The sequence below is a fragment of the Manacus vitellinus genome, unplaced genomic scaffold, assembly GCF_001715985.3.
Source record: "Manacus vitellinus isolate BGI_N305 unplaced genomic scaffold, ASM171598v3 scaffold_15_pilon, whole genome shotgun sequence".
In the NCBI taxonomy this organism is placed as follows: domain Eukaryota; kingdom Metazoa; phylum Chordata; class Aves; order Passeriformes; family Pipridae; genus Manacus; species Manacus vitellinus.
Genome location: NW_021939122.1, coordinates 3,742,904 through 3,757,949, shown reverse-complemented (window position 1 = coordinate 3,757,949; position 15,046 = coordinate 3,742,904). Strand labels below are relative to the sequence as shown.

At 44.6% G+C, this 15,046-nt stretch overlaps 1 protein-coding gene across 4 annotated transcripts in view; it reads right to left on the bottom strand.

The window, feature by feature from the left end:
- NDST2 (N-deacetylase and N-sulfotransferase 2) overlaps nt 1-15,046 on the bottom strand; it is an 84,571-nt gene that overhangs the window by 7,477 nt on the left and 62,048 nt on the right. For all 4 annotated transcript variants that reach the window (XM_018069020.1, XM_018069022.1, XM_018069021.1 and 1 more), the window contains exons 4-9: nt 7,769-7,856; nt 7,394-7,548; nt 5,735-5,920; nt 5,221-5,349; nt 1,430-1,612; nt 561-657 (exon numbers count right to left, since the gene is read on the bottom strand). In XM_018069020.1, the coding sequence (XP_017924509.1) occupies nt 561-657; nt 1,430-1,612; nt 5,221-5,349; nt 5,735-5,920; nt 7,394-7,548; nt 7,769-7,856 (838 nt within the window). The remainder of the gene's footprint in view (nt 1-560; nt 658-1,429; nt 1,613-5,220; nt 5,350-5,734; nt 5,921-7,393; nt 7,549-7,768; nt 7,857-15,046) is intronic.

Below are 15,046 nucleotides of genomic sequence, written 5' to 3'. Positions count from 1 at the left end.
ACAGACAGCCAAGGCTTGAAGACTTGGCTTTAGCTGAAGAGATTTTGCTCTCTTCAGCCTAGAAGGGACTCGTCAGTACAGTATATACAGCTGTGTCACTGCCAACCACAATGCCACAGCAGTTAAAAGGTGGTGACAGAGATCAGACAAAAGAGTTTCTCTCCCTCCCACCGACAGTGACATGGAGCATGCAGTGGGTACACAGATCTGTGGCAGTAAAAGCACTAGGGGACATTCACTGTAACCTTTGTTAAGCGTGTGCACTTAGTCCTGCTGACAGCTTATGTCTGTGATACACTAAGGTCACTGCTTCTCTGAGCTCACACAGAAAAGCCAAAACAAAACTCTGCAGGTAGGGGAAGCCAAGCACAATGCCAGAGTGGAAAGTACTGACAGACTTGCCAGATTTAGGTTAGAACACATCTGAGATTGTCTGAAATGTCCTCTGCGGCCATTTGGCAGCTTGCACAAAGGGCAGCCATACAGATCTATGGCATGGACATTTCCAACTCTCCTTTTTGGAAGTTGCAATCTGTCTTTAGATAAAGCATACACATTACCAGTTTTTTGAGGTCCCACGATGAGGAACTTGGGGAGTCGATCACATGTTTTCTCTTTGGACCAGATATCCTTGTGCCTTTTATCATCACAGGGATTCTGTAGCACAAGAGATGAGATTAAGCATTACCACAGGAGGTAATGGCAAGGGGAGGAAAAGCTGGAAGGGCCAATCCTCTCGGGAAAATGCTATTAGCATATGAAGAACGCTTCAGAGCCACACTGCTGTTCTGCCAGGCATTAAAGAGGTGTTAAGTAAAAACATGGGGACCATTTTCAAAAGCTCCAGAGTGACATTAGAGCCAAAGTCTCTCTGAGAGTGATAACTACAGGCCTTGCCCTATGTAGCCATACTGGGCTGGGCCACCGTGTTAGTGCACCTCAGCATCTGTGAACTTCTGGCAGACAGACAACTCTATCACCTTCAGTTAATTTCATCTGCTCATTACCATGCAAAGAGCTGCTGCACTGGGATAAAATGGAATAAGCATGTTTTTATTTAATGAACATGAATTCTGCAGTGTGAAATTACTTTCAGATTAATCACATTAACATGCCTGTGAAGTCCTCCAGCACCAAACAGGATTCTTCCTCACATACTTTACACACTTTTCACAGCAGCTTGCCCTAATACAAGCCCTTTAATGACCCAGACACATATGACAGTCATCCTTGTCCCCAAGCTCACATCATGATTGTGACCTACTGCTCCTACCCCCCTTCTGTTCCACCTTGCAATTTGCCTCACACAGCCCGAAGCCACAACGGTTAAACCTAAAAGCTTTATGCTTTACCCTGCTGTGCTCTGGATCAGCAGTTTAAATGTGGGATACACCTCTTCAAACACCAGCAGTTAAATCTGCCTTCTCACCTGCCACAAGGGATTCTTCTCCTGGGGAAAGATTTCAAAGTACTTTTTTGCAAGTTGGACCGGAGGCAATGTTTGCAGGCGAAGGTTGGTCCAACACTGCACAAACTTGACCAGGCTCTCAAAAGTGTACAGTCCTAGACGGTCATTCCCATAGTTGGACAGGTGGGTCATGAAGATGCTTATCTGAAAATAGGAAAGACATGGGCTACTAGTAAATCAGGTAACAGAAGCATTTCCTCCTAGCTTGATTCCACAGTCACAAAGAGGCTGTTCACAACTCAGACTGCCGTGACTGTCTTGGTTGACAAGTGTCCATCTGCCAGGATACAGCAATGCCTTGAGGCAAAAGGAAAGAAACCTAGCACTTTCAAGACAGGAAGAGTTTGGGAGAGGAGGAACATAGACTTCTCAGTAACCCCTTGGAATGGTGTGTGTGGGAGGGTGTTTACAGAGCCCTGGATGCGAGTCCGGAACAGCTTCAAAATCCCATTCAAGTGGCTCTAGAACATTTAGGGGAACAAGGTTTGGTCAGTGACTCCCTTGCAAAGCCTCTTTCATGGGAAAACAGGAGCTTCCCTTCGTCTCCCCAGGGCACAGCCCGGGCAAGCTCTCGAGCTGCAGTCTGCTACAGCAGGGGAGCAGGCTGGGGAGGGGCACCGTGCCGTGGGGCAGGGCACAGGGGCACAGGGGCAGTTGTCACCGGAGTTCTTCCTCAGCCCACAGCCTGTCACAGCTTTCATTCTCTTCCGAGTTGACATCTCAAGCGTAAAAGAACAACTGGTAATTGGCACTTCAGAATATGAACAGGTGTATGTGGGGATCTAAACGGGGACTGCAAAGAGACACTGCACTAGGATATTGTCCTAGAAACAGACACCAGCTGGTAAGTTTTAGCTCGCAAGAACCTTCAGCACAGGCAGCCCCTGAGAAATGTCCTGCCAAGCCCAAGGATGTTAATCCTTTGGCAAAGTGTCACTCAACAGCCATGGCAGCCGCCCCAGCACTGCAGTGCTCAGGAGCTTGTGTGCTATTTCTGCCTTGCCAAGCCATCTCTTCTCTCCAGCAGATACATTTCCCTCCTGTCAGTTTTTCACTATTTTAACTTTTGGATAAGAGTGCAAAGGACTGTTATCAGCTTGACTCTAGTGTGTGGGTTTGACAGATCCCATGGAATTCAGCATCCCAGTGCCCATAACACAACACTACTTTGCCAGACACAAACCACACCATGGCTGGAAGTTAGAAAAACAAAAACACTGAGGTCGGTGAAGGAATGACCACGTGGCTTATTTACCACTCCTCACACAGTGTCTGCCCAGCGCAGGGAGGGAAACCAACCGCAGTCACAGCAGGGGCACCCACTGCTGCACAGTTCTGGGTTCAATTCTGATGACACCAGGTAAGGGCAGGAGGCAATAACAGACTTCCCTGGCAGGGGGCAGGAATGGCTTTCCCACTCACAGTAGGGAAAGAGCAAAATGGGGAAGCAGGAGACAGATGGTCTTGGGATGAAGACGTTTTCTGGCACTCAGGAAGTCTGAATTCAGTTTTCTGCTCAGTGTCACCATGGACTAGTCTCAGCAAGACAAGAGATACTCTTTCTGCCTGAGCCATCCCCAAGACACTGTGAAACAAATTTAATCCTGTCTATATGGTGCTCACAACCCAGGGTCTTTGGGTAGGCAAAAGAAAACAGTGGTAGGACTTTGGGACACATAGAAAGTAAGTGGAGTTAAAGATTTGTCACGTTTGTCTGCCTGTGAGTTTTTCACTTCTGGTTTCCTATTGAGCTGACAAGAGAGGCCCTGCCAGACAGGCTCTGGCACCCACACTTCAAAGAGCAGCATGTGCTCGGTGCTGTTGTGTAAGAAGGATGTGCTAAATACAACACAGAGCAAAGGACAGAAAGATCTGTGTAACTGCGAGGCATGGTGGCAAAAGCACACATCTCATGTTGTATTTTGCCCCTTTCTGGGAGACATCAGGAAGGTTTTTTGACAGCAAAGGGTGGCTCATCCCTTTGACTAGCTAGTGAAATATGTAGAGGAAAAATTTGCTGCATGAAGAGTCTGGCTCACTGGCACAAATCAAGTACTGCAGCAGGGAGGACACAGGTCACCATCTGGGACCTCTTCAAGATTTCCAGAATGAAAAAAAGCCTGCATGTGATCCAGGTTGGCGACTACATGTCAAGACTGACTGCATTTGGTAAAATGGCTCACACAGGTAATGTTGCCACCTGCAAACAGTCCCAAGCAACTGGATTTAGAAGAAGGAAAGACAAACTCAACTGATGAGCCATTTCCCTGTATTTCTGAGTGTGCAGTCACGTCCTGTAACGCACTTGCACTGCTTAACAAGGCCTGGCAGCTTGCTCTGCCCCGTCACAGCTACTGCTGCCAAAACAACTCTGAGCACTACTTCTGACATAAGCTACACTCAAGTGCCATCTCTCCCTCCCTCCCATCCACACCCACAGACCCCGGAGACTGGCTTGGAAATAACACCTCCCTCTTCTCCCCCTCCCTTCCACTGTCAGCATGCCATGATTTCCCTTCCTTCACACCGAGGAATAATGAGAGCAGAGGTCACAGAGAGCCCAGACAGAATACAGAGACAGGAGGGTAAGAGGACCTCGCAATATGTAACAAGCAGCTGCGGGCACAGCAGTAAGCGGCCTGTGCAGTGTAAGCAGAAGTGTTTGTGAGAAGAGATCAGCCTGTCTGCTCAGGATCAACAGCTATTCTCCTTCTGACATCAGACCTTGTTCACCACTCAGAAGATCAAACATCTTCTGTTTGCACTGTGGAGTTAATCATACACATACAGGCTTGGAGATTCCTGCCTGTCTATATCCACTCAACAGGAGCTGGAAGCACCAAAAAGGACTGAAAGAGTCTGGTCCAAGTCTGCTTGCTACGGATCACTGCTGGGGCTGTGGGGCTGGCCAGCTTTCTTTCAGGTCCCTGAGATGGCTCTATCAGGAGGGGAGGAATGCAAGGTCTGAGTCACTGTGCAAACATGAGCAATGGAGAGGAGCTTAGAGCACAGTACTCTGCTCTGACAGAGAGAAATGCTACACTGCCAAAAGGAAGCAAAGTGTAAACATGGGAAGCATCTGAAGGTGCCTGAAAGTTTAAAAAAGTCACTATGAAGACCCAACAATAAGTCTGGCAAATAAGCTCATCCTGTACCAGAGTACAATTTTCCCATACTTTTGCTTGATCAGAGATTACTGCCAGCTGGTTATTGAAAAAGAAATCCCTGTGTTGGACCAATATATCACAAAAAAGCCTTAATGTGACAGCTACAACACAATAAAAGAAAACAGAAATCGTTTCAAGCGTCTACATATTGAAAGAAAAGGGAGAACACCTCATAATGAAAGCCCAGCAAAAGCAATTATTGTGAACAAAACTCATCAGTAAGCCAGGGGAGAAGCCAACGGCAGCAGATGTGCATGGAACAGAAGGAGCATCTCACTTCTGATTCATGAAGATACAGCAGCCCAGGTGATACCCACTGTACCTTGGGCCATGCTCAGTGTGTCACCCTGGGTAGTTTCTACCTGCAGAGTGTTGCATTTGTCAACACTCTGGATACTGATGCTCCCTTGACAGTGTGTAAAGCAAAGCAGCATTCCTTAGCAAGTACTGCCTTGGCCCCCTCTTTCACATCCTAGTCTCTGTGATGGTGGTTATACTGAATCTCCAATAAGATCTAGTCCTTTCCCATATCAGGCACATAGGCTGAGACAGCCATACACCAACTCCCCTTTCAGATGAACTTACTGGGTTCAGAAGCACCGTCAGGAAGAGTTCACCACCACGAATGCTCTTGTCCAACTCCTTTGAGCCACCAGGATATTCATTATAGAAGATAGTGTGAGTGAAAAGACCACAAGTCTGTCGAGGCAGAACCTGGCAATATCAGAAGAAAAGCAAAGTTAGACAAGAGGCAGATGCAGCAGAATCTACATGTGAATGAGTCAAAGCAGCACTTTGTGGACCAATATAAAGAGTAAGGGACTATGTCATGAATGGCATTGGTTCAGAGGACTCTTGCTATTCCTCCCAACCATTTAACTCATCACTGTGTGAAAAAGCCAGTGAGATCTCAGCCTAGTCTTGCTTGGCTTGGGTTTGCTCTCCATTCAGTACTGACCTCTGAATTGTTCCAAGAAACACAGAACTGGCTTTAACCAAGTTTTTTTCTTTGCTTCACTGTTTGGAAACACTGACGCAGGTCACTAGAAGACCATTCCCTGGGCAGGAAAGTGGGCTGTGCTTGCCCAGCTGTGCTCACCATGATTCCATTATGGATGAATCCACGCCGGTACCGGGCAGGCCGTAGGTGTGGGTATTCCTCTGTGCTCGTTACTTGGATGTTCCAAACAGATTTCCATGCTTCATAGAGTTGTGTGTGGACAGGATAAACCCCAGAATGATGGGGGGCTACTGCATAGCCCAAGTCTGTGGGAATCCCATGCTCCTGGAAGCAGAATATAAAGCCTGATAATTTGGTATTTAACTAATAGCCTTAAAAAGGATCTGTGTTGGAGCAAGGTGACAGAATAACATGAAAACTCTCTGGGTTGGGAAACCTGAAATACTGCTTGTACTTCTTGTTTTATGCATCTGTACAAATATAAGGGCAGTTTTGTATCAACAAGGACATTCCGCACTGGTAACAGCTGCAATAAGAATGGTCTTGCAGCTTGCAGGTGTGAAAAATCAGATTAATTCAGAATGCTCAGGTAAGGCTCCATGGTTACTACATACTAATCAATACTGTTAAGTGACATATCTCAGTCCCACAATGCCTAGATGTGAGTCACCAGAGAAGGAAAACAAAATTTCCTTAACTACTATAGAAGAAAGAAAGATGATGGCTGGGATCTGTACTGTCTCTAGCAATCCAAAGAAAAGCAGACACGGAGCAAGAGACTATTGAAGGTGAAGATACAGGGCCTGGAGCTACACTAAAATGACAGGAAATATCTGAATTTCTTGGGTTTTAATTCCACTGTGTGGTTCTGGTAACAATATTAATGACAACAGCTCTACCCTGGTGGTGCACAATAAAACCAGGGCCCCTAAATGAAGCAATAACCTTCTCTCACTGCTGGCCTGCTTTATGTTAAATATGTGTAATTGTGTTCTGTGCTTTGTCTCACTTTGCAAAAGACTGCACTGTTACTTAACCAGTAAAAGGAGGAGCCTGAATTGTTTCTATAATGCTGTGACTGTGCTCTGAATTCCAGATCATTTCTAATCTGTGTGTGTCATGGGAACACAAGACAGCAGCCTGCTATTCCCAAGGGGATTACTATCAAAAAAACCCAAACTAGAGGTGAAGAGGACATTTCTTTGCAGAGAAACATGTACGCTATATTCAACTCTGGGCTGTAAGCATCAAACAGACATTGTTCCAGCAATGCAGGATGTTCAAGGCTTCCCCCTCCTCTGCCAAAACCCAGGGAATTTCCCCTGTACTTCCTAGATAAGTAACTTCCTTCAGCATTGTCTGGGAAGGCCAGAATATGCTGTTAGCACATAGCATTTTATACTACCGACCAGGTGACTTCCTTACAAAACCACACTGAATAAGGAAAAGAAAATGCCTTCTTACTGCCAGAGTTTGTAAATTAATTGGATTTGGATGGTAATGCTACAAGTTCACACCTCAGCAAACAAGCCCCTTGGGATTTGCACCCTGGAATGCTGTGGAGCTGCCCGGGGCCATGCAGGTGCCAGGAAACATTTCCCATTGCACAGGCAGGCACGAGAATGGTGCTGTCTTCAGGCAAGCAACAGGAGCCACACATCAATCTGAACTTTCAGAACTGGCTTTCTTAAATGCAGCTGAATTACTAGACTAGTGTTTGAGTTCAGTGGGGTCCAAACAGCTATTCCAGGAGAAGAATGTTTAAGGATTAGTACTGTAAAGTGCAATGCCTCTTACCACAGCAAATTGTTTGTTGAGCTTCATCTGCTCAGCCAGTACAGTGACATTGTGGAAAAGATGAGGCTGCATGTGACTCCACATGTGAGGGAACCACCAGAACTCCTTCCTGTGTTTGAGCAGCATGTCATCCCCTTCGTCTTCCTCATCTGTACCTACAGAGAGCAGAAAAGAAAGTGCAAAAACAAAAGGCAGAAGAGGGGCTCAGCGTTTTAAAGCAGTGGCTAATCCCCTGAAATGCAGATTTGTTCCAAGGGAGAGTCATGCTCTCTCTGATGTATTACACACACACACACACACACACACAGAAATGTGGGGGCTGTACACAGGTGCTGGGATAACAGGGGCTGGGACAAACAGGTGCCAGGGGTTTACCTGTGTGGTAGAATTTCCCTGAGAAGCCCAGATTGAAGGTGAAATTTGGGACTAACGTTCTCAGCTTATTCTGGGTGCTCAGTAAAGCCTGTTTGAACAAAAGGAAAAAGATGTTCATATGCATGTTTTTTTTGCTCTATAACATTTCTCTGTGCTCTACTGGTGCCCAGTTCAGTCTGAAGAGGTATCAGAGGGCATTGTTGCCCTAGGAGTGAAGCAGAGCAGAAAAGTGCTCCATATAGGGAATCTTTACTTGAAGTAATTCTGCTGTACTAAATTATGCCCCTTTAAAACCATAGTCAGATGATGCTCTCCAATGTGATGGACCCAGAGTATCTGTGATAAGGAAAAGGGACAGCAAATCTCACTCGCAAGCAACAGATCCTTTATGCTTTCCAGATTCAACCTCAATGCTCCCTTCCTCTCCCATGTTGGCTGGGACTTTGCTGTTGAACCTCTGCCCTTTTCAGTCTATGTGTTAATGAAAAAGATGGTGAGGCAGCACATGATGTACAGATGAAGGAAAAGAAGTCAACAGTATAATGAACAGTAACTAAGTGATCCAAAGGGAAGGGGCTTTTATTTGGAGAGGAAAAGTGGATTCTCAGAACTACCCATGCAGCAAGTCCTATCACAGCAGGGAGGTAGCCCCGGCTTTGTGTTCCCTTGAAAGTGACAAAACAGTTTTGTAGCAGGAAAGGTTTCCTGGATTTTGTGAAGAAAACTTGGGAAAGCCAACATTCACAGTCATCACATCTCCCAAAGGGTCTCTCGTGCTCACTTGTATCTGCATTAAATGTCCAAAGTAATTGCTACAGCCAAAGGGAAAGTGCCTCGTGCCACAAACCTCAAGGTCCAGCAGTGTACAGAGTAAGACAGCAGCCAGCCTTGACACAAAAAAAACTCCAACAAAACAAAAACCAAAAAAACCCCAGGGGCTCAGTGTGTCACAGACAAGTAAGACAAACTAATTCCAGTCAAATTTCTCTGCCAGAAAACAATAAAAAGAGAGAAGCTCTGAGATGCACACTCTGCTGCTACCTGGGTGCTTTGGGGAAAGTGCCAGCGGTGCAGGTCCCTATGGGAGAAGTTCTCAATCAAACAGGGAATGGGAGGAGAGCTGCTGGCAGGTGACAGACACAATCCTTGTCCAGGCTATCTAGATTTTAATAGCTTTTCTAAGAAAGCAATGGATCAGTGACTGCACCAAGGTGAAGGTGAAGATGCCTCAACAGCAGACTTGGGCTGGATGCAAATACACACAGGCAACTTGGCATGTAACTGGGGAAAGCTAGCAAACCGTACAGGGGAGATCTGCCTGCATCAGCTGCCCTTCCCCAGACCCATGGAGCACAAAATAGCATTGCAAGGTGCCTTCACATGGCTCACACTCCCATAGGAATTGTTTAGGTGCACCACTCCCTCAGTGGGGAAAGGGCACTCACAAAGGCAGACTCTCATTCCATGGAGGAGCCTTGGCATCTACCACTTACAGATGACCTCAAAAATCACTGCTGTGATTTGATACATACACCAATGTATCAGAACAGTGCTGACCAAACACTAGCCATCATATTAATTTAAAAATGACTTTTGTAGTTTACTTCAATCACCCATTCACCGCAAATGTATCTTGGAGCAAAGAAGCTGAGTGGTTTTATTCCCAAGGCAAGCAGTCCATGACCATGACAAGGTGGGAAGATCAGACAGATTTTGTCTGCAGTCCTGCAGGAAAGTCTCAATGCTCTCTCTCAGGGAACCAAGCTTTCACACTTTTCCCTACAGACACACTTAATTGCCCGTTCCTCATTCCCACAACCACACAACAGTGACACCAAATGCAGCCTGGGATAAATTTCAAAGGTTCTGGTTCTTCCATGGCCATATGCTTACCACATCCTTACCTCCATCTCCAACAAAGAACGGTATTTTGAGAAATGTAAGGCACGTGACATGTCCAGAACCTATCATAAACACAGGCAGCGCTTTTGAAAGGTGATGTGCCAGCAGCACTGATGGTTGAAGCCTCCTTTGTACAAGATCCAGCACTGGCAACAGGAGGTCAAGATCCCATTACATAGAGAGACACAGGGACTCACCCTACACATTGGGGAGCACAGACTAAGAGCTGTGCATCTCTCTACAGAGAGGCATCTGTCTGCCCAGCTTAAGCACAGAATTGCTTCAAATTTGGGACCAGCACCTTGAACATGTCACCCAGTAACTTAAACAGGAAAGTGCCACTTTCTTTTCTTTCTCCAGAGCTGTCCCAAGCCTCACCACTTCTCTCTGTTGCCCAGAAAGGCACATCCGGTTCCCTAAGCTAGGGTAGAAAAGTGGAGGAAGGAAAGACAGCGGTTAAGAGGCTTAGCATTCCTCTGCATGGAAAGAGATTTACAGCCTGGCTGGGGTTACCATGACGACACATCTGTCTGATAATAAATCCCAAAAAGCCCTGCTCCAGCAGGCTGCAATCCTTTGTGTCCAGGGAGGGACCAGGGAGGTACTCTGGGGGCCACAGAAATTCAGAGACTACGGGGCCCTACGGAGTCCTGCTTTCCTGGCAGGTTTATTGCTAACTGTGTGCCATCCCTCTGCTGATGCTGCATCCTTGTCACACCTTGTAAGGTAGCATGGCGTAGGTTTGAAGAAATGTCTTTCCCCTGAAAAGGATAAAAGAGACTAAGATGCCAGGAAAAGTATTTGGACATTTGTTTCAACAAATTATACACTCCATGTTTCCTAGAACATGGGTTAAAGAGATCTGTGAGCTGTAGTAAGGTGCAACAAAACAGGTGTGGGAAGGGGCTGGAAGGTGGCACTTTTCTCTGCACTCTATTTCTCTTCCATAAAGTAGGATGAATATGATAGCACTAATAATATCTTACAGGTGATTCAAGTGGCATTTCATTTATATCCATAATGTGCTATGAGATTGCCCCTCCAATCCAAGTATCTCCGTTTCACATTTTTACAATATTTTTTTATATCTGTTTTTACATTTTATTATTATCTTCTATTTCAAAAATCTTTCCAAGATGCAAGCCAGCACACTAGCTAGCCAGAAAGGCTCCTACCCCAGTTAAGCTCCATGCTAGAAGCTCTGCAAGGCTCACCCCAGCAAGGAACAGATGGGGTCTCCAAAGAGATGCTGAGCACTGCCCACCAGAACTCTTAAGCCACATCAAGGCCAGACCTGCTTCACGCTTGTCACAGTCTATCAGAGAACATCCACTGCAACACACGACCTGTATTTTTGGAGGCCTTTAGTTCTTCACTGGGGCAGCCATACTGCAGGCCCAAGTGACAGAAAACTACATTCCAATGCACATTTCTGGACACAATGCAAAAAAGGTCTAAGTTTCAGTCTGATGTTCAATGTCCATCACTTTAAAAGACTTTTTTTATAATCTCAAATGATGACAACTATTTACTTCTAAGCAAATGTTAGGGGAAGAAAGTTTAAAATTGTGCCTTTTGTTGCAATACATTAAGAATCTACATAATCTCACTGACAGATCTGCAAAGATTTACTCAACAGTCACTACAAGCTCTTGATGTTATCCAGAGAAGATAAAGACTCTCTCAATGGGGTTAACATTCTAGGAGTGAGGAAAAAATGGGGAAGCCACAGCACTCTGACTGTACTGGTTCCTTCTTTAGGACCTAATCCTTTTCTAAGATGCCATGGTGACCTTGGCATTGCAGTCACACAGGTCTAAATCTCCACGCAACTCTGCTTTTTTAGCTAAAAAATTTTTAACTTCTAGAAGTGTTTGCAGAGATTTTAGCTGTTCCATACAAACACTAAATATCATCTATCTCAGGTGCCTCTAACAAGAGGCAAAAGAAAAGGGGGAAATAAGGCCAAGAGTCAGATGCTGGGAAGAGAGGATATCATGACTACAAGAAAATAGTGCACGGACAAATGAAGATAAACAGATGATAAAAAATGGAGGAAGAAAGCTGAGTGCTTTGATAGCCTCTTCTCAGTGCTCATGCAAAGCATACTAGGAACATGTGGCAGAAACACCTGCATTGTAGATACTGCCCCTGTGGACCCTGGGCAGCATGTTCTTAAGAGGATTTCCTGCAGTTTTCTCATTGCCCAGCAGTAGCACTGGCAGAGCTCAGAACAGCACTGGCAAAAGAGAAAGCTCTCATGATACTGGTATTTCTACCTCTCCTCCAATCTTGGAATCAGGGAGTTGGAAATTGCTGAGTACTTTAATTGCAGGTAAGATCATCCTCTACAATTTAGAAAGGCAAGAGCTGGCTGACAGCCACCCTCACTAGGTTCTCTCTTTTCCACCCTCACCATTCATAACCCAAAATGAAATGACTGTCCTTGATTTTCACTTAGCTTGCTCTCAGACTCACTAGCAGTGATTGCTCACACTATTTATGCCCTTGGAGAGATTACCAGCAAAAGAGGCAAAAACTCATCTACTTAATCTTCTTTCCTCATACCTAAAGACAACCAGGAAGGATCACAAAAGCCAGATCCTTTTGCATTACAAATGGCTTGTCTTTGTTGACCAGTGCCATGGAGGTCTGGTAAATTCCTAGGATTATGATTTTAGAAGAGACTGACTGTGGAATAATTTAGAAGAGAAGGGATTCTCTGAGATTTTGTTTTGTTAATTATGTGCAGTTCAAATCTCTGGGAAACTTTACAAGGGAAAATAATTTTCTTTGTGCAACTTCCAACTGTTCCACTTTAATCGAGGACTGCAAGTTCCTGCTGCAACCCTTGAGCAGAAAGCAGGAACTCAAGGGCTATCATCTTTAAACTAAAAGCAACCATGGTTCTTTTTTTTTCTTATTAAAGAAGAAAGCCAGTCAGTTCTCCTTTAAGCATCACAAATAAAAACATTTCTCTTGTGTAAGACATGTACCATGGACATGCATTTGATCAAATTACATTCAGTACTTTCTTTTAATAGTAGTTTTGTCTGGGAAGCTCTCTGAACGTGGACCTGCATATGGCAAGCAGGCTCACTGGGACAGCAGAGTCAATTTTATACCTTCACACAGCATCCAATCTTCAAACCGCTACCCTGACCACTGTAATCTAAGCTTTGAGATAAGGAGCTGTGTGTTGAGATAACAGCCCTGAAACAGAGCTTTCATATAAAAGGCCAAAGAAAATGCCAGCTGTTCTGTTACTATTATATCCCCTTCTTTCCCCATGGTGAGAAGCTATCAACAAATCCATGTAGTTATTTCTCGCTTTTAAAAAATAAAAATTCATTAACCTCGCGTGGCTCTGCAATCAGAGAGCTTCTTTTAAATGGATAAATCTGGGGTTTATCTGCTTTGCCTGAGATTCTCTGCTTACTGATCACAGATTATTCCTCCATTTCACCCTGTTAAAACCCAAACAAAGCATCTTTTGGAATAATCTTGTCTGGGTTTTTACCATCACTAGAGCAGCCTTTGTTCCCAAGAGCTTTGGCCACCTATATGCTGCTTTCTCACATGGGTCTGTAACCTGCACAAACACTACGGAGGTGAGAATCTCTGCCAGTTTGAACTAGAGGGTGTAGGGCCTGCTTAGGACCAAGATAAGACTGTGATCCTTCAAATAAAAAATCTTTCAGAGCATTTCAGCACCTCAAAACACAAGGACACTGCAGTAAAATGAAGTAAATGTTCGCATTTTCCTTAAATAAGTAGTACATACAACTGTTCCATTTTTCTACACCTGTGTGCTGGGAAACACTTTTTCTATACCTCTTTGCTTAGAGCGTTATGGTCGAAGTGGCTCTAAAGAATTATTAAAGAATGAAGCAAGTAAAATAATGGCATGCAATTAGAGCTCCTTCAGGCATGCAGCTTCAAGTGATTTGAAAAGATAAAGCTAGCTACAAACAGAGTGCAGGGTTTTACTCTACCCCAAGATAAACTTGGGATCAGAAGCAAAACATAAAATCTCAAAGTCCTAAAAACATGAAGATTAACTAAGACATATCTTGCATGGATGCATAAAACATGTAGAAAAGGTGGTAAGACTCCTAGTGAGGTGGAAGAGTGCTCTTGGGAACATGGAACAGATGAGGTTCAGGTAAGGGGCCAAGCATGTACAACAGTATTTTGTCTTACACCTTTGCCTCAAATGTTTTGTGCCCCTGGAAGAAAGTTTAAAGGGTGCTTCACCTTGAAGTTGTTTTGGAAACATGATAAGGCAGTTGCTGTCACAGGCTTATCATCATCATGGCTGGCACCCAGGAAACTCCATCCAGGACTCATCTAAGGGCAAGTGCTGAATGGGAACCCAGAGTGCAATACCTGTGAACAGACTCAGCTCATCTGGAGAAACAGGCAATGCACCTGCCTCGATGGTTACAAACCAGAACTGATGGGGAAGATACAAAAGGAAGTCCTTGGCTCCATGAAGCAGCATATGCACACATAGCACAGACTTAACATTTTATCACATACTTTCAAGGATACAGAGAATGAGAAGAAGCACTTAGCTTCTTACCTTCTTCCTACTTGTTTTTTCCTTTCCCTGTCTCAGTTCTCTCTCCTCCACAAAATCTCTCTGTGCCTTACCCATAACCTTTTCTAATAGGTCACTGTATTACTCCAGAAACTGCCAAGAAAAGCAAACCACAAAGATAGCATCTCTCTTTCCCAACTGTGAAGCCACAGAGATGGTTCTCATGAAGACTTGTTCAGACCATGTTTCCCTGGTGAATTTTTTGATATTCCCTGCCCAAGCATGAGAGGCGGATAAGAGGGAAGTACAACAAAGGATGAGAGAAAACCCTTTCTTTCCCAATTTGGTTATGTGCTGAAAAGTTGGATGGCTAAAATATAGACTGTATCAGGCCTCATGTAGGACTGGTCTACAGTTCTGCAATATAATATATACAGTTTATACATATCACAATAAATAATAATAAACATATATTTGCTGTTCTATTTTAACACAACTTGCCTTTTCCTTTTGAAAAGTAGAGTGTACAGCTACAAATAGGTTGGCAGAAGAAACCTGCATATGATTGTTCCTTACATTAAAGAGGAGACAGGATAGACCACCACAGGCATCTTCCTCTTAAATTCAGAGAGAGCAGCTCCTGAAATGCTCCATTTAAACCTACAAAACTGTTGTGAGAGCATCACATATGGTGCCTCAGCATTTTTGCAGGCTACTTCTCTGTTTAAGAGGAGAACAACTGCACCAATCAAATTAAACACCACCTTGACTTTTGCCATCTTGACTTTCCTGATATACCACACACATTAGAAATTTGTCTAGGGCCTCTAGTG